The sequence below is a fragment of the Aquarana catesbeiana genome, linkage group LG07, assembly GCF_042186555.1.
Source record: "Aquarana catesbeiana isolate 2022-GZ linkage group LG07, ASM4218655v1, whole genome shotgun sequence".
NCBI classification, from domain to species: domain Eukaryota; kingdom Metazoa; phylum Chordata; class Amphibia; order Anura; family Ranidae; genus Aquarana; species Aquarana catesbeiana.
The window spans coordinates 19,375,207-19,394,304 of NC_133330.1; the positions used below are offsets into that span (position 1 = coordinate 19,375,207).

General features: G+C 51.7%; 1 protein-coding gene across 2 annotated transcripts in view; it reads right to left on the reverse strand.

Annotated features, from left to right (window-relative positions):
- Positions 1 to 18,690, reverse strand: part of EMC3 (ER membrane protein complex subunit 3) — a 23,087-nt gene extending 4,397 nt beyond the window's left edge. The window contains exons 1-8 of one of the 2 annotated variants that reach the window (XM_073591708.1): positions 18,520 to 18,690; positions 16,369 to 16,538; positions 14,176 to 14,233; positions 13,990 to 14,083; positions 13,803 to 13,907; positions 5,639 to 5,720; positions 4,874 to 4,953; positions 718 to 800 (exon numbers count right to left, since the gene is read on the reverse strand). In XM_073591708.1, coding sequence (XP_073447809.1) covers positions 718 to 800; positions 4,874 to 4,953; positions 5,639 to 5,720; positions 13,803 to 13,907; positions 13,990 to 14,083; positions 14,176 to 14,233; positions 16,369 to 16,523 — 657 coding nt within the window. In that variant the 5' untranslated portion in view covers positions 16,524 to 16,538; positions 18,520 to 18,690. The remainder of the gene's footprint in view (positions 1 to 717; positions 801 to 4,873; positions 4,954 to 5,638; positions 5,721 to 13,802; positions 13,908 to 13,989; positions 14,084 to 14,175; positions 14,234 to 16,368; positions 16,539 to 18,519) is intronic. The other variant, XM_073591707.1, reaches the window with a different exon arrangement.
- Between the last annotated feature and the right edge of the window lie 408 nt (positions 18,691 to 19,098).

The following is a 19,098-nucleotide window of genomic DNA, read 5'->3' on the forward strand; positions in this document are numbered from 1 at the left end:
GCAGTAGATAGTATATAGGGTGTGGCAGATGTTGGGTGGTGCAGTAGGTAGTATATAGGGTGTAGTGGATGTTGGGTGGTGCAGTAGGTAGTATATAGGGTGTAGTGGATGTTGGGTGGTGCAGTAGGTAGTATATGTTGGGTGGTGCAGTAGGTAGTATATAGGGTGTGGCGGATGTTAGGTGGTGCAGTAGGTAGTATATAGGGTGTGGCGGATGTTAGGTAGTGCAGTAGGTAGTATATAGGGTGTGGCAGATGTTGGGTGGTGCAGTAGGTAGTATATAGGGTGTAGTGGATGTTGGGTGGTGCAGTAGGTAGTATATAGGGTGTGGCGGTTGTTAGATGGTACAGTAGGTAGTATATAGGGTGTGGCGGATGTTGGGTGGTACAGTAGGTAGTATATAGGGTGTGGCGGATGTTAGATGGTGCAGTAGGTAGTATATAGGGTGTGGCGGATGTTAGATGGTGCAGTAGGTAGTATATAGGGTGTGGCGGATGTTGGGTGGTGCAGTAGGTAGTATATAGGGTGTGGCGGATGTTAGATGGTGCAGTAGGTAGTATATAGGGTGTGGCGGATGTTGGGTGGTACAGTAGGTAGTATATAGGGTGTGGCGGATGTTGGGTGGTACAGTAGGTAGTATATAGGGTGTGGTGGGCAGTAATAGAGACAACACAAGGAGAACAGCGATGACAAATGTCACATCAATTGTAATTTTACCTTAAAAGCTTTGTTGGTGTCGGCCGGCATCGCCATGGCAGCTCCGGTCATCTGTTCCTGCATGACGCGGGATTGGTCAGCGGCTGGAACATCAGATACACAAATCATTAAAGGAACCCAGTGCTGAGAGATATATACAAGCTGCCATTGCTGACTTCCTGAAACTGCTCTGTGCCTGGCTGCCTCTGGCTTGGACTACACACAGGGCAGGAACGCTGCAGGAGGGGACTAGAAGAGGTAGGAGGAGCCTGACTGATGACAGCACCTCCCCCTGCTGAGCAAAGAGCCCAATGGAGTGTGACGGCTCCCCCTGCTGGTGACATTTCAGCCTCTGATAGAAGACTCCGGAGATAATCTCCTGTGTAGCGGAGACCAGATATTCCACCTGCAGGTAAAACTGGATTTTTTTTGTAATTGCCATAAAATCTTTTTCTTGGAGTCCACTGAGGGACATGGGAAGTCTTGAACTGTTGGGTTACACTGCCGCCTACAGGCGCGTGTGAACATTGGCAAACAGATTAACAGTGGACCAGCCCATCTTACCCCCAGGAAGCCTCAGTTTTGTGGAGAAGCACCAAAAAGCATGACCCCGAGGGGCAGAGTACCAAAATCCAATTGTTTTCTTGCTCACAGAAGGATACAGGAATCCATAGACTGTTGGAGCTTCTCAGAGCAACAAAAACACCAAACAGGCCCACAGAGATCAGACCCTCAATGGTGCCAAGGGCCAACTGGGGGTAAGGCCAAACCTTCCTGCGATAGAAATTTCATGCCTGGCACCATGTGAAGTATACCTTTGGAGATACATTACTTAAAGGGACGCCTGCCTTTACACACACTTGAACTTTAATGACATCCCAGTCTTAGTCCGTAGGGTTCAATATTGAGTTGGCCCCGCCCTTTGCAGCTATAACAGCTTCAACTCTTCTGGGAAGGCCGTCCACAAGGTTTAGGAGGGTGTCTATGGGAATGTTTGACCATTCTTCCAGAAGCACATTTGTGAGGTCAGGCACTGATGTTGGACGAGAAGGCCTGGCTCGCACTCTCCGCTTCAATTCATCCCAAAGGTTGAGAGCACACTTAGGAGGCTTGCAAAAACTATGGCATGCTGGGAGTAGGAGAGGTCATACTTGGCTGGCTTTAATTTTTTTGCTAGTCAATGTCCAAATCCTCCTGTAGGCGGCAGTATAACATAAGAGTCTCTAAATACCTGTGCCTCAGTGGGCTGACTGGCAGAGGGGAGAGGGACAAAGAGACAGTTGTGGGTGACCTGCAGAGGGGGAAGGGACAGTCCTGGGTGATTGGCAGGGGGGGGGGGGGCATTCATGGGTGATTGGCAGAGGGGGGAAAGGGACAGTCGTGGGGGACCGGCAGAGGGGGGGAAGGAACAGTTGTGGGTGATTGGCAGAGGGAAAGGGACAGTCGTGGGGGAAGGGACAGTCGTGGGGAACCAGCAGGGGGGGAGGGACAGTCGTGGGGGACCATCAGAGGGGGAAAGGACAGTCGTGGGGGACCGACGGAGGGGGAAAGGACAGTCGTGGGGGACCGGCGGAGGGGGAAAGGACAGTCGTGGGGGACCGGCGGAGGGGGAAAGGACAGTCGTGGGGGACCGGCGGAGGGGGAAAGGACAGTCGTGGGGGACCGGCGGAGGGGGAAAGGACAGTCGTGGGGGACAGGACAGTCGTGGGGGACCGGCGGAGGGGGAAAGGACAGTCATGGGGGACCGGCAGAGGGAGGGAAAGGGATAGTCGTGGGAGACCGGCGGAGGGGAAAAGGACAGTCGTGGGGGACCGGCAGAGGGGGGCTAAGGGACAGTCATGAGGGACCGGCAGGGGGGGGGGGGGGGGGGGACAGTCTTGGGGGACCGGCAGAGGGGGGCTAAGGGACAGTCATGAGGGACCGGCAGAGGGGGGGGAGGGGAGGGACAGTCTTGGGGGACTGGCAGAGGGGGGCTAAGGGACAGTCATGAGGGACCGGCAGGGGGGGGGAGAAGGGACAGTCTTGGGGGACCGGCAGAGGGGGGCTAAGGGACAGTCATGAGGGACCGGCAGGGGGGGGCTAAGGTACAGTCATGAGGGACCGGCAGGGGGGGGCTAAGGTACAGTCATGAGGGACCGGCAGGGGGGGGGGGGGGGAGAAGGGACAGTCTTGGGGGACCGGCAGAGGGGGGCTAAGGGACAGTCATGAGGGACCGGCAGAGGGGGGGGGGGGGGGAGTGAAAGTCTTGGGGGACCGGCAGAGGGGGGCTAAGGGACAGTCATGAGGGACCGGCAGGGGGGGGGGGGGAGAAGGGACAGTCTTGGGGGACCGGCAGAGGGGGGCTAAGGGACAGTCATGAGGGACCGGCAGGGGGGGGCTAAGGGACAGTCATGAGGGACCGGCAGGGGGGGGGGGAGAAGGGACAGTCTTGGGGGACCGGCGGAGGGGGAAAGGACAGTCGTGGGGGACCGGCGGAGGGGGAAAGGACAGTCGTGGGGGACCGGCGGAGGGGGAAAGGACAGTCGTGGGGGACCGGCGGAGGGGGAAAGGACAGTCGTGGGGGACCGGCGGAGGGGGAAAGGACAGTCGTGGGGGACCGGCGGAGGGGGAAAGGACAGTCGTGGAGGACCGGCAGAGGGGGAAAGGACAGTCGTGGGGGACCGGCGGAGGGGGAAAGGACAGTCGTGGGGGACCGGCGGAGGGGGAAAGGACAGTCGTGGGGGACAGGACAGTCGTGGGGGACCGGCGGAGGGGGAAAGGACAGTCATGGGGGACCGGCAGAGGGAGGGAAAGGGATAGTCGTGGGAGACCGGCGGAGGGGAAAAGGACAGTCGTGGGGGACCGGCAGAGGGGGGCTAAGGGACAGTCATGAGGGACCGGCAGGGGGGGGGAGAAGGGACAGTCTTGGGGGACCGGCAGAGGGGGGCTAAGGGACAGTCATGAGGGACCGGCAGGGGGGGGCTAAGGTACAGTCATGAGGGACCGGCAGGGGGGGGCTAAGGTACAGTCATGAGGGACCGGCAGGGGGGGGCTAAGGTACAGTCATGAGGGACCGGCAGGGGGGGGGGGGGGGGGAGAAGGGACAGTCTTGGGGGACCGGCAGAGGGGGGCTAAGGGACAGTCATGAGGGACCGGCAGAGGGGGGGGGGGGAAGTGAAAGTCTTGGGGGACCGGCAGAGGGGGGCTAAGGGACAGTCATGAGGGACCGGCAGGGGGGGGGGGGGGAGAAGGGACAGTCTTGGGGGACCGGCAGAGGGGGGCTAAGGGACAGTCATGAGGGACCGGCAGGGGGGGGCTAAGGGACAGTCATGAGGGACCGGCAGGGGGGGGGGGAGAAGGGACAGTCTTGGGGGACCGGCAGAGGGGGGCTAAGGGACAGTCATGAGGGACCGGCAGAAGGGGGGGGACAGTCTTGGGGGACCGGCAGAGGGGGGCTAAGGGACAGTCTTGGGGGACCGGCAGAGGGGGGCAAAGGGACAGTCATGAGGGACCGGCAGAGGGGGGCTAAGGGACAGTCATGAGGGACCGGCAGGGGGGGGGGGGGAAGGGACAGTCATGAGGGACCGGCAGAGGGGGGGGGAGAAGGGACAGTCTTGGGGGACCGGCAGAGGGGGGCTAAGGGACAGTCATGAGGGAGCGGCAGAAGGGGGGGGACAGTCTTGGGGGACCGGCAGAGGGGGGCTAAGGGACAGTCTTGGGGGACCGGCAGAGGGGGGCAAAGGGACAGTCATGAGGGACCGGCAGAGGGGGGCTAAGGGACAGTCATGAGGGACCGGCAGGGGGGGGGGGAAGGGACAGTCATGAGGGACCGGCAGAGGGGGGGGGGGGGGGGGGGACACAGTCTTGGGGGACCGGCAGAGGGGGTCTAAGGGACAGTCTTGGGGGACCGGCAGAGGGGGGCTAAGGGACAGTCATGAGGGACCGGCAGAGGGGGGGGGGACAGTCTTGGGGGACCGGCAGAGGGGGGCTAAGGGACAGTCTTGGGGGACCGGCAGAGGGGGGCTAAGGGACAGTCATGAGGGACCGGCAGAGGGGGGCTAAGGGACAGTCATGAGGGACCGGCAGAGGGGGGGGGGGGAAGGGACAGTCTTGGGGGACCGGCAGAGGGGTAAAGGACAGTCGGGTGACCAGTGACAGGAAGTAAAAAAGGGTAATAGCCCACACAAGCCTTTCTTACCGTTATCCTGTCCAAGGATCAGTGAGTAGATGCTTCTTAAGCCAAAGACATTGAGGAAGTACCAGGAGGCGGAGCTCACCCTGTGAAAACAGAGAGGAGTCACATGGCAGCTGCCATCACTGTGTGAAGGCGGGTAAACTTCTTTATACCCTTCACATATTACTGGTCTGATATCAGAGATAAGCAGAGTACAGCAACCAATCAGAAATCATCTTCTAGTTTTCCCAGAACTTTATACCCATGTCAACTAAAATTGTCTGCTACTGACACTGTACAGCTCTGGAGTTGGCTTAGAATCTTTCTAGAACAGACAAATGGTTTCCGCTGTACACAATCACGGAAATGTTCATCACCAGCGAGGAAAGGCTTGTGTCAACGGGCTGTTCACTTCAAGCGGTTTTTGGATACTTATACAAGTTTGTGCTCATTTTCATACAAGTCAATGGAAATATGCAACCTGCAACAAGCAGATCAACTGCAGGTCAGAGAGAGGTCAACTGCAGGTAACATACACCTGTCAATAAATTGTAAATGACCTCTAAAGCTTCTCAAACAAGGCTATCAATACCAGCCGGAGCCTGGCCAAACTGGTCCTTATAGAGCATAGCATGGCCAGAGATCAATTTTATATTTGTTTTTTAACATTTTACTTTTGTTTGATCCCTCCCCGTGTCTGTAGAGCTTTCCTAATGTCTGTAAATAGTAATCCAACCCTCCCTGCACACCAGCTGTCTATCTGAATTTCCCACAATTCTTTCTGCTTACCATGAGGCGTCCAGAGAAAGCAGTTCGATTCCCTGTTGCAGCATCGGTTTGAATCGAAGCGTCAGTGGAAATGGGACCTTCGCTGAAACACAAGACAAGGAAACCATCATCCAACAACCATCAAACAACCACCATTCAACAACCACCATTCAACAACCACCATTCAACAACCACCATTCAACAACCACCATTCAACAACCACCATTCAACAACCACCATCCAACAACCACCATCATGCCCTCATATCACCAACCATCAATGCACAGCCATCATCACCCCCCTCAGGTCCCCAACCGCCATCATCCACACCATATTGCCATCCTTGTACAACTACCATAATCCACCCTATATCCCCGACCGTCATTGTACAACTGCCATCGTCCACCCTATATCCCCGACCGTCATTATACAACCGCCATCGTCCTTTCCAACTGTAATTGTATGACCGCCTTTGTCCACCCCATATCCCCAACTGTCATTCTACAACCACCATTGTCCATCCCATTTTCCTGGCCGTCATTGTACAACCGCCATTGTCCATCCTGTCCATCATTATACAACTGCCACCATCCACCCCATATCCCCGACCATCATTGTACAACCATCATTGTCCATCCGCCTCCAACCACCCCATACCCCAGCCGTCATTGTACAACCGCCTTCATCCACCCAATATCCCTGATTGTCATCGTACAACCACCATCGTCCATTCCAACCATCGTCCATTCCAACCGTCATTATACGACCACCTTCGTCCACCCCATATCTCCAACTGTCATTCTACAACCACCATTGTCCATCCCATTTTCCCGGCCGTCATTGTACAATCGCCATTGTCCATCCCGACCATCATTGTACAACTGCCGCCATCCACCCCAACTCCCCGACCGTCATTGTACAACCACTATTGTCCATTCGCCTCCAACCACCCCATTTCCCGACCGTCATTATACAACCGCCACCGTCCACCCTATATCCCCGACCATCATTTTACATCCACCTTTCGTCCACCCCATATCCTCAATTGTCATTCTACAACCACCATTGTCCATCCCATATCTCCAGCTGTCATTGTACAACTACCACCGTCCACCTCATATCACCGACTGTCATTGTACTGTGAAGGAATGTGATGTAGATAATAATAATAGTAATCTGAAAATGTCTATTTTCTTATGTGCATACATATTTTTCTCCTTACTCATTATATAAGTATACAGGTTTGCTCTGTTCCTATATTTTCTCAAGATGGCGGGTACCCCCTACATCCCACACATCAGAAGAACGCGGAACTGAAGATAAGACCAAAGACAGCCAAACCTCGTTATGAAAATTCTCCATCTTCTTTATCTTCTTAACCAATGAGATGTACCTATTAGACTAACATAGCAATGACGTATTTGTGTGTATAAAACATTAACACCGCCTTGAATAAATTAGAAGTGTAACAGTAATGCTGCTGAGCGTGTCTCAGAGTGTTTACTTTTATATGCATGCATATCAACACTTTTCAAATTAGAGACAGCAGCAGATAACCTTGGGCTCGATTGGAGCTCTTAATCATTTCCATAACAGATGGTGCCGAAACCCGGGACCTCAGGCTACAGTCGAAGCCGTACCGCGATAAGCATTCGGGCGTTAACTGATTGATGAGACGGGGTTTGCGCAGCCCTAACAGTACCGGTGAGTTTGATTTATATTCTTACCACTGTACGACTCTCTTATCTTTCGGTTGACGGCTGGATTCTGTCGGTATGCTGAGACTGTCTTAGAGGCAGGTAATTCCTCGCCTGAGGTTGTTTTAACGAACCTGCCAATGGGTTTCTGCTGACTGTATTTTTTGTTCACTGTCTGCCATTCTTTGGGCTACGAAACTCAGCAGTCTAAGGGTGCTACATGTGTGAATGGGTAGTCTCATCTCCAGATGAGCTTTCGGCCTCTGGCATGAGATTGTTTCCCGTGTGGCAAACGTTATAGAGGGGTTACTCTGGGTTCGACGAACCTTTGAGGGGAATTTCAGCTGCTGGCTTTGCAGCCTGAAGTGCTACATGTGTGAATGGGTAGTCTCATCTCCAGATGAGCTTTCGGCCTCTGAGATGAGATTGTTTCCCTTGTAGCAAGCGTCTATAAACGGGTTTATTTTTGCAGGGTGGTCTGCCCTTGTGGTTATTTTAGCCTGCTGAAATTTTGCAGTTCGAAGAGTGGCAGGTGTAATGTCCTGTCCTAAGTGTATTTGTGGTTTATTGTTTGCTATACATGAGAGGGGGTGGGGACTGGTGAAAGTCAGAGAAGGAGGCTACCCGAAGGATCTGTTGGGTCGCGGGACGTTGCTCCTCACTACCCCTGATGTGTTTGTTCTTGTTCTGAGATTAACCGTACATTAGTCTTATGAGCCCCCACCGAAGGAATTTGCTGATAAGAACGCTGAGAAAAATATTAACTCCTTGGTTGTATGTATTCCCCTCTCAAGCCGTTAGCCGAGAAACAGAAAGTGATATTGTAAAGAAGGAAAGAAGAAGATGTTGAAATAGTTAACAAAGTTGAAAGAAGTGGCGAAAGTTATGTTACGGAAAGAAACAGGGAGAAAAATCCTGTGTGATAAAGAAAATTGGATAAAGGAAGTTAAGAAAGATGGCGATTGTATTATGTATGTGTATCACAGAGCTGATGATATGTTGGAACTTGAAACAAAGGAGGGGAGGGACAGCACTGCCCTCCGTCTAACAACCACTCCTTTCTCACCACCCAAGCACAACCCACTGTGACAACTCAGCCCGGCGGCCATCTTAGTGCACCCATGCCTTCACTTTCTACCCAGTCCAGTGCACTTCCTGCCGGCGGCCATCTTGGTACACCCAGTAAGCTTAAACAGCCTGTACCCAGCCCTCCCTGTTTTAAACCAAGATGGTTCATACCACACACCTGTCTTCCCCAATACGGGAGCATCACATTCCCAGGCCGGATATGTTAATGATGAAGAAGCATCTGAGTGGGAAGCCCGACAGCAGGCAGCAAGGCCACCCACTGATTTAACCCCCAATCCGGCTCCAGACTCTCAGTTCCGAGAGGATCTCAAACACATGCTGGCAACCGTAAGGAACAGTGCTTCTTGCCAGACCCTGCCCCAACAACAGTCTTGGTTACCAGAAGGGGCACCAGTGATGTATGTCGCTTTTACTCTATCACAAACAGCGGCCTTAGTGACAAGTCTGCCTGACCCAGAGAAGCAGCCAATTCCCTTCTACCACAGGATAGTGCAGATACAAGAAACTTACTCGGCTGCCTGGAGAGACTTGATCAGCCTATGCCAAATCAAAGCAGGATATGTCTTTTGGCCAGTCATGCAGATGGCCTTCAATGATGCCTGCCTGACAAGTGCCACTTCCTACACCTCAAGCGTGGAGTTCTGTGCACAACTCCACGACTGGGCAAAGGAGAAGTTGACGGATCAGAAGACCACAATCCAAGATATTACCCAAGATAAAGGGGAGTCTGTGAAGAAGTATCATGCTAGACTCATAAAGGCACACACACACACACGTTATCAACTGCTTTTGTTTCAGGGCTCAGAGAGGATATCAGAAAAGGCCTGATGGTGGCCCGCCCTGAATACCGTTCAATGAAAATGTCTGATTTATTGTTGGTGACCAGAGGTATAGAAAATCAAAAAGGTAAAAAAACCAACGCCCCTCATGGTAACCCATGACGAAGATCCCGCCTACACTAGTCCACCACCACTGCTCAATACCAGGGAAAGGATCACCTGTTACAACTGTGGGAAACGGGGTCACTTCAGAAAAGAATGCAGAGCCCCAAGATGTCCCAGACGAAAAACCTACCACTTTCCTCATTGACAGGGGTGCAGCCAAAAGTGTGTTGAGGGCGGTGAACCTGCCTAATAGTTCTTTCCTTTCCACTATTGATGTTTCCTGCGTAGGAATGGATGGGGTGCCCCGCTCCAGTCCACTTCCTGATTTGCTTGCCAGATTTGTGGTGTCCTCTACATGTCCCTTGAATCTACTAGGAGCTGATGTGTTGTCCAGACTACAGGCCTCAATCAGGACACGCCTGAAGGGGGGATGAAGTTACATACTCCCCTATCTTTAGAAGACTCATCTGCCTTGTGTTCTCTGCCTCTCCTGATGACACTTAATGAAGCAAAAAACTTCAAGTTCAATACTGCAGGAAGTACTTGACAGAATCCCTGCGTGCCTATGGTCCACAGGACCGGAAGACAACGGTCTCTTAAAGGTGCCACTAGTTTCAGTCAAGCTAAAAGAGGGCGCTTCATTGCCCCGGAAACCACAATAACCCCAAGAAGAGAATCCTAAAAAGAGAACCAGGTACCTACTGTGGATGCCTTTGACTGCAAAATACCTCACAGAGGTGGACCTTACAAACGTTTTCTTCAGTGTCCACCCTCACCCCTCCTGCTGGTACCTTTTTGCATTCATCCACGGAAAGAAACGGCAACATACCTAAACAGTTGTGCCACAAGGGGCACAGAACTTTCCAAGCCAGTTTGCAAAAGCTATGGCTATCATCCTTGACACATGACAAGAGGAACACCCGGAAGTGATTCTCTTCCAACATGTTGATGACCTTCTCTTTTGTGCAGCTGACTTACCCCCTGTTGAAGTCACCTCAGAAAGCCTGTTGTGCTATCTTGCCAACCAGGGCTGCAGAACCACAAAGCCCAAAATGCAGTGGTGCTCAACACCTGTCATTTTCCTTGGACTAATTTCCTAGTGCAGAGCATGGATTCCAGAAGCCTTCCTACTGATGCTCTGCAATCAGACCCCTTCCAGATGTCTCCTGAAGAAATATCTAAGTTTGAGGCCCTCAAGTGTGCCATCTCAGGCGCTAGGGCTCCCAGACTACGACAAATACGCCCTAGTGGAAGTGGTCATGACTGCCAGGACCACAGCTAAGAAACTACTGAGTGAGATAGTATGTAGATTTGGGGTCCCAGAGGTGATATTGAGAGATCAGGGACCAGCCCTAACAACAACCCTTACTAAAGAGATTTGGGCAGCACTGGGGGTTCAGTTGGCACTACACATCCCATACCACCCTCAAAGTAGCGGGAAGGTAGAAAGGATGAATGGGACACTAAAAACAGGATGTTAAAGATGGCCCAAGAGACTAACATGAGTTGGCCAGACAGTTATCCCATTGCCCTGTTCAGTGTCAGACACACCCCCAGGGGAAACATGCCCTATACCCTTATGAAATTTTGTTTGGTTCAGCTCCCAGACTTGGTTGTTACTTTCTACAACAGTTACAGTTACAGTCTGATGTGTTGACTAATTATGTAACCACATTATCACAAGAATTAACCTGAATGCATGTCCAGGTGTTTTCTTCCATTCCAGATCCTGAATTAGATACAGGAACACACCAACTACTGTCTGGAGATCCTTGAGCCAAGTTATGATGGTCCATTCCAAGTTTTGGTGACCACAGCCACCTCAGTCAAGTTGGCCAGGAAGAACACCTGAATGCACGCTTATCACTGCAAGAGAGAGTGTTTTCGGGTGCTGCATATCCTTTTTCTGTTTGATCTAGGGGGGAGGGGCCCAGGAGGTGGCCATCACAAAAATGATAACATAATTACGTTTTGGTGTAACTCTTCAGGTACACATGTGACCACCTTTACCTTAGATTACTGTGACATAGTACCTTGTCCGTTTGACCCTTCATGGTGATGCCATTGGTACAGTGATATCCCTGACGGTAAGGACATATATGTATGCCACACAGACAGTTACTGGGGACAGAGTTGTGGTTTCTGTGGGGGCCAGTGGGTTGGAACACAGGGCCAGACTGGGCGACCACAGAGTGCATTAGACAAAAAAGATGAAAATAGAAAGCCCCCATATCCTAACCAAAGATACCCCTGATACATACACTGACCCAGCACACAGTCAGAGGAGGAAGCGAACAGCTCTCTCCGGAAGCTTTGATCCTCATGTATACATACATGTCATAGGGGTTACAAGGGGGGTCCCTGATGAGTTTAAAGCCAGGGATCTGGTAAAAGCTGGTTTTGAGTCTTTGATCCCCATAACAACTGTCAGCAAGAATGTAGAATGGATTAACTACATGTCATGGTTATGCAATAGAGTTTGTCGATCAGCATACCTGTCTCCATGTGTTCATCTCTAGAGACCAGCTGACCCTCACCTGACTGCTTTTGTAACCTCTCCTCTAAGCATGGCCCCACCCCAGGCCCTATCAGGGAACCCTATATTAACCTGTGCACTGCAAGCCAGCAGTGCTGATCAACCACTGTGTGTTAGCCTCTGTGTGTACTTGCTATGTTTCCTACATCTGATTTCTGTTACCGACTTTGGCCTGTTCCCGGCCATCCCTGTTTGCCTGTGACCCTGATGTTCCAGCCAGCTCCCTCCTTCCTCTTCTCCTGTAGTCTACCGTGAGCGTGAGCTGTGAGACCCTGGGGGCCGCGACCTGGAGCCAGACTGCAGCGCAGTCCATCCTTACCATTAAAGGCTCTGGTGAACACCTGCTAGCTCTTAGATTCCGCGCCCTGGGGAATCTATGCTCTAGCTCCCAGTGGGATCTGTGTCAGTGATCCAGTAGACCTGCTTCCTGAACCTCCCAGGGTTCAATCCGCAGCAGTCAACCGTAGGGTCCACTACCTTGCGGTGCACTCCTGATCCCAACGGTGTGCATCTGTCACCCAGCCTCTAGGTGACCTGACACTACACATATTATAACCAACAGAGATTTGTAAATTACACTAAAGACGCCCTCCAGGGAATTGCTGACCAGTTAGCCCCCACTTCCTACATGACATTCCAGAACCGGATGGCCTTAGACATGGTGTTAGCCGAGAAGGGGGTGTCTGTAAAATGATAGAAAAAACAGGAACCTGTTGTACATACATTCCTGATAATATTGGCCCAAATGGTAAGGTTACTCTAGCTATAAAGAAATTAGAAGATCTGTCACTGGAGTTGAAGAAGAACTCAGGTATCACAGACCCATGGGATCAATATTTTAGCTGGATGAGTGGGTGGCAGAAGGTGCTCGTCCAGATAGGGGTAAGGGTATTAATAATCCTGGTTCTTTTAGCCCTGATTGTATACTGTATTCTACCTTTCATAAAAAGTTAATGAGCAAGGCTGTAGACAATAGCACACCTACATTTCTCCACCAAGAAGAAGAGGACCTCCTTATGATGGAAGATGACAAACCCTTCACTCCTCTCAGTCACTCCCTGTCCATAACCTCACCATCCTATAGGGATAGATAGCGCCTGACTGCACCTCTCCAGCTGTATCGAGGAGGGAAGTGAACAGTTGCTGCCCAATTCTATATACAGCCAAAAAGAGTTGCTGAGGAGAAGGGCCAGGCCAAAGTGGGACCTTTAGTATTAGGGACAGAAAAGAGAAAATAGTAATTTTAGGGGGGATTGTGAAGGAATGTGATGTAGATAATAATAATAGTAATCTGAAAATGTCTATTTTCTTATGTGCATACATATTTTTCTCCTTACTCATTATATAAGTATACAGGTTTGCTCTGTTCCTATATTTTCTCAAGATGGCGGGTACCCCCTACATCCCACACATCAGAAGAACGCGGAACTGAAGATAAGACCAAAGACAGCCAAACCTCGTTATGAAAATTCTCCATCTTCTTTATCTTCTTAACCAATGAGATGTACCTATTAGACTAACATAGCAATGACGTATTTGTGTGTATAAAACATTAACACCGCCTTGAATAAATTAGAAGTGTAACAGTAATGCTGCTGAGCGTGTCTCAGAGTTTTTACTTTTATATGCATGCATATCAACACTTTTCAAATTAGAGACAGCAGCAGATAACCTTGGGCTCGATTGGAGCTCTTAATCATTTCCATAACAGAAACAGTACAACCGCCATCATCCCCCTCATAATCACTAACCATCATTACCCCCAGGCCCCCAACCATCAACATACAACCGCCATCATCATCCACACCATATTGTCATAATTGTACAACCACCATCGTCCACCCCATATCCCCGAGTGTCATTGTACAGCCGCCATCATTACCCCTCAATTAGTGTATAACTTTAATCATCACCTCCCTCCACACTTCGCAACCATCTCTGTACAACCGCCATTATCACCCTCCAATCCCACCTCTTACTTGTCACAAACCCAGAGAAGGTCATGTTGATCCATCCACCAATGAGGATCATGGGAAGCACATTGGTGACGTTCCCCTTCATCATGTCTGTCAGCATGGTGGGATCTGGAAGAGAAGTCACATGGTTATTACTGGGTGTATGGGACCACAGGGGTCGCATAACATACACTGTCCTCACAATCCATACCCGTCATGGGAGAGGGTGGCACCACCTTCCTCTTGGTCTTCTTGAAGAAGCCATCCTCTGCATTGTTGAAGAAGAATTTCCTCATGAGGAAGGACTGGAAATATAGAAGAGGATGATTATGTCTGGGTGGAGGAGAAGCTCCAGAATCCTGAGTTTACATTGGACAGTACACTGCACTGCCCTTACCTGCTTCGTAATGTATTTTCCATTTTCTCTGAGGACTCTGCTGCGGATCAGAACCTGACTGGAAGATAAGAGAGAGAACAACCATGAGAGCTCAGGCAGCTGTGTAGCAGGGAAGGGAGCTCCAGAGAGATACAGGACCCAGTATGATGGGAAAGGCAACTGTAGGGAGATACAAGGGGCAGTATGATGGGGAAGTACAGGAAGCAGTATAATAGTGGAACACCAGGAAGTTACGGTGAGCAGTATGATGGCAGAACTCTAGGAGGATACGGGAAGCAGTATGACAACTCCAGGGAGTAGTATGATGGAGAAGAGAACTCCCTAGAGATACTGGGAGCAGCATGATGGGGAAGGGAACTCTGCGAAGATACAGGCAATGGTATGATGGGGGAACTGTGAGGAGATGCGGGGAGCGGTATGATGGGGCAACTCTGGGGGAAGACATTGGGAGAGGTATGATGGGGGAAATCTGGGGGAAGACATTGGGAGAGGTGTGAAGGGGAGTTGGGGGAAGACATTGGGAGAGGTGTGAAGGGGAGTTGGGGGAAGACATTGGGAGCGGTGTGAAGGGGAGTTGGGGGAAGACATTGGGAGCGGTGTGAAGGGGAGTTGGGGGAAGACATTGGGAGCGGTGTGAAGGGGAGTTGGGGGAAGACAATGGGAGCGGTGTGAAGGGGAGTTGGGGGAAGACATTGGGAGCGGTGTGAAGGGGAGTTGGGGGAAGACATTGGGAGCGGTGTGAAGGGGAGTTGGGGGAAGACATTGGGAGCGGTGTGAAGGGGAGTTGGGGGAAGACATTGGGAGCGGTGTGAAGGGGAGTTGGGGGAAGACATTGGGAGCGGTGTGAAGGGGAGTTGGGGGAAGACATTGGGAGCGGTGTGAAGGGGAGTTGGGGGAAGACATTGGGAGCGGTGTGAAGGGGAGTTGGGGGAAGACATTGGGAGCGGTGTGAAGGGGAGTTGGGGGAAGACATTGGGAGCGGTGTGAAGGGGAGTTGGGGGAAGACATTGGGAGCGGTGTGAAGGGGAGTTGGGGGAAGACATTGGGAGCGGTGTGAAGGGGAGTTGGGGGAAGACATTGGGAGCGGTGTGAAGGGGAGTTGGGGGAAGACATTGGGAGCGGTGTGAAGGGGAGTTGGGGGAAGACATTGGGAGCGGTGTGAAGGGGAGTTGGGGGAAGACATTGGGAGCGGTGTGAAGGGGAGTTGGGGGAAGACATTGGGAGCGGTGTGAAGGGGAGTTGGGGGAAGACATTGGGAGCGGTGTGAAGGGGAGTTGGGGGAAGACATTGGGAGCGGTGTGAAGGGGAGTTGGGGGAAGACATTGGGAGCGGTGTGAAGGGGAGTTGGGGGAAGACATTGGGAGCGGTGTGAAGGGGAGTTGGGGGAAGACATTGGGAGCGGTGTGAAGGGGAGTTGGGGGAAGACATTGGGAGCGGTGTGAAGGGGAGTTGGGGGAAGACATTGGGAGCGGTGTGAAGGGGAGTTGGGGGAAGACATTGGGAGCGGTGTGAAGGGGAGTTGGGGGAAGACATTGGGAGCGGTGTGAAGGGGAGTTGGGGGAAGACATTGGGAGCGGTGTGAAGGGGAGTTGGGGGAAGACATTGGGAGCGGTGTGAAGGGAGGATGGGGAAGACATTGGGAGCGGTGTGATGGGAGAACTCTAGGGGAGACATTGGGAGCAGTATGAAGGGGAGTTGGGGAAGACATTGGGAGCGGTGTGAAGGGAAGAAGGGGAAGACATTGGGAGCAGTGTGAAGGGAAGAAGGGGAAGACATTGGGAGCGGTGTGAAGGGAAGAAGGGGAAGACATTGGGAGCAGTGTGATGGGGGAACTCTGGGGGAAGACATTGGGAGGGGTGTGAAGGGGATATGGGGAAGACATTGGGAGAGGTATGATGGGGGAGCTATGGGGGGGGGGGGGGAGACATTGGGAGCGGTGTGAAGGGAGGATGGGAAAGACATTGGGAGAGGTATGATGGGGGAACTCCAGGGAGATATGGGGTGGAGGATGATGGGAAAGGGAAATCCAGCAGGATACTTGGAGAAGTTTGATGGGGAACTCCAGGGAGATTTGGGGCACAGTGTGATAGGAAGAGGAACTCCAGGAGATATTGAGAGCAGTATGATGGGGGAACTCCAGGGCACAGTATGGCCCAATCTTATGGGGTAGTCCAGCCTCCATGGCGCCCCCACCTGTCAGACACTTGCTCCTGCGTTAGTTTCTTGTCGCTCTGGAGAAGGATGGAGACGTAATGGCGGATCATCCCCACAAAGAATGTGATGAAGACGATGGGCAGCACCACCCATAATCGGATGTTGGAATCCAGGAGGAGCTCCGGCTCGGTCATGGTGATAAGCTGGGACCATAAAACACAAGAGATGTCACATACACATCAGAGGTCAGACTGTGAAAACATACAGAGCGGCCAGAAAAACAGAAACCTTGTGTTATAAGGGGGCTTTCTGCTGCTCTGACAGGCTCGGAGTGATCACAAACCACCGAAATCTGTGAGGTCAGCCATGCCAGCCAGACACTTCAGGGGCCACAATGTGTGATGGGGGCCCATGTGCTGAGGGGGTTTCTATTTTTCTGACCCTGACGTTACATATTAATACACAAAGTATTGTAGCCATCGCTGGGCAGATTTCACTCTGAGGACGGCAGCCGGGGCCATATATGCCAGTTCTGTGTGGCCCCCGCCCCCCAATGCCCCACCCCCGAGGAGCAAATCTCCTCCTCCACAGAACAACAGAGATCCCGGTGTATAAACATCAGTGCAGCCAAATACCAGGGATAGGGACAGACAGAGAGCCAGGGAGGAGGAGAATGATGATGATGGAAGGTTGAAAATAGAGGAAAGAATGAAAAGAAGGAAGAGGATGATGATAGTCGGAGGTGGATGATGACCGGGGAGGAGGAGCATGAGGATGGAGGAGTATGATGATAATGACGATCGGTAAGGAGGATGATAACAGGGGGACGAGGATGATGTTAATAGAAAGGGAGGAGGAGGATGATGATGATTGAGAGGAGGAGGAAGATGATAATGTTGATATGAGGAGGATAATGATGATCATAGGGGGAGGAGGAGGATAATAGGGGGAGAGGAAGAGGATAGAGGAGGAGGAGGGAGAGGAAGAGGATACAGGAGGAAGAAGGAGGATGGTGATTGGGGAGGAGGAAGATGGTTATGTTGATATGAGAAGGATAATGATGAATATAGGGGGAGGAGGAAGATGATCATGTTGGTGTGAGGAGGAGGATAGGGGATGAGGATAAAAGGAGGAGGATAGGGGAGAAAGGAGGATGATAGGCAGAGCATGATATGGGGAGGGAGAAGGATAATGATAGGAGGAAGATGAAGAAGAGGAGAAAGAAGGAAGAAGGGGGAGGAGGGAAGAGAGGGGGGGGGATCATGGGGGATGATGATGGGGATAGAGGAGATGAGGATGATGATGAGGATAGATGAGAGAATGATGATGATGATAGAGGGGAGGAGGATGATGATGATAGAGTAGAGGATGATGATGATGATAATGAGGATAGAGGAGAAGATGATGATGGAGGAGAGGATGATGAGGATAGAGGAGGAGGATGAGGATGGAGGAGAGAATGATGATGATGGGGATAGTGGTGATGATGAGGATAGAGGGGCGGAGGATGAGGATGATGATGAGGATAATGAGGATAGAGGAGGAGGATGAGGATGGAGGAGAGAATGATGAGGATAGAGGAGAGAATGATGATGGGGATAGTGATGATGATGAGGGGATGATGATGATAGAGGAGAGGAGGATGAGGATAGAATGATGATGATGATGATGATGATGGGGATAGTGGTGATGATGAGGATAGAGGGGAGGAGGATGATGGGGATAGTGATGGTGATGAGGGGAGGAGGATGATGATGATGATAGAGGAGAGGAGGATGATGATGATGGGGATAGTGGTGATGATGAGGATGAGGATAGAGGGGAGGAGGATGATGATGATAATGAGGAGAAGATGATGATGGAGGAGAGGATGATGAGGATAGAGGAGAGAATGATGATGATGATGGGGATAGTGATGATGATGATGAGGGGAGGAGGATGATGATGAGGATAGAGGGGAGGAGGATGAGGATAGAGGAGAGAATGATGATGATGATGATAGTAGTGATGATGATGATAGAGGGGAGGAGGATGAGGATAGAGGAGAGAATGATGATGGGGATAGTGATGATGATGAGGATAGAGGGACGTAGATGAACACCGGAGGAGGATGATGGGGGATGAGGAGGAGAAGGTATGATAATGAAGATGGGGGATGGGGATGACACAGATGAAGACATCTCCGCTCACCGGTACTCCCGGATCTCCTCTCTCACCCTCCTCCTGCCGGGCCCCTTGTTGGACTCGCAGCAGACACTCTGATTGGCCGGCGCTCTTCCCGTTGATTGGTAGCCCCAGCTATCACTCCTCCGCTCTCCGAATGGCCTTTATCAATACAAGACAACCTAGCCAATCACAGCCCAGACTCACAGGAAGAGGCGGGCTGTCACCCTGCAGGGTACTTCGTACGTCTCCATAGTGACACCAGCGAGGTTCCGCCATGTTTGATTTGGGAAAAGCGTGCCATAAGATTATAGGCAGGAATATCTGGCGGGGCAGGACCATGTGACTTACATATAGGCGGGGCTAAGTACCCGCAGAAAGAGATGGTGAGGAGTGTGGTCAGACCTGTTGCTGGAGGCGGGGCCTTGTCATTGCTGAGGGGAGGTGCTAGCTCCCTGGGGGGCATTATGGGAGGTGTGTCCTCTTTGCTGAGGGCAGATCAGTGTCCGGCTATCACAGTGGATTCTATCATCCACCATGTAATATGAGGGTCTCTGCTTCACAGCCATAGAATGTCCTAATGGACTCTCTCCCCTCCCTTGTCAG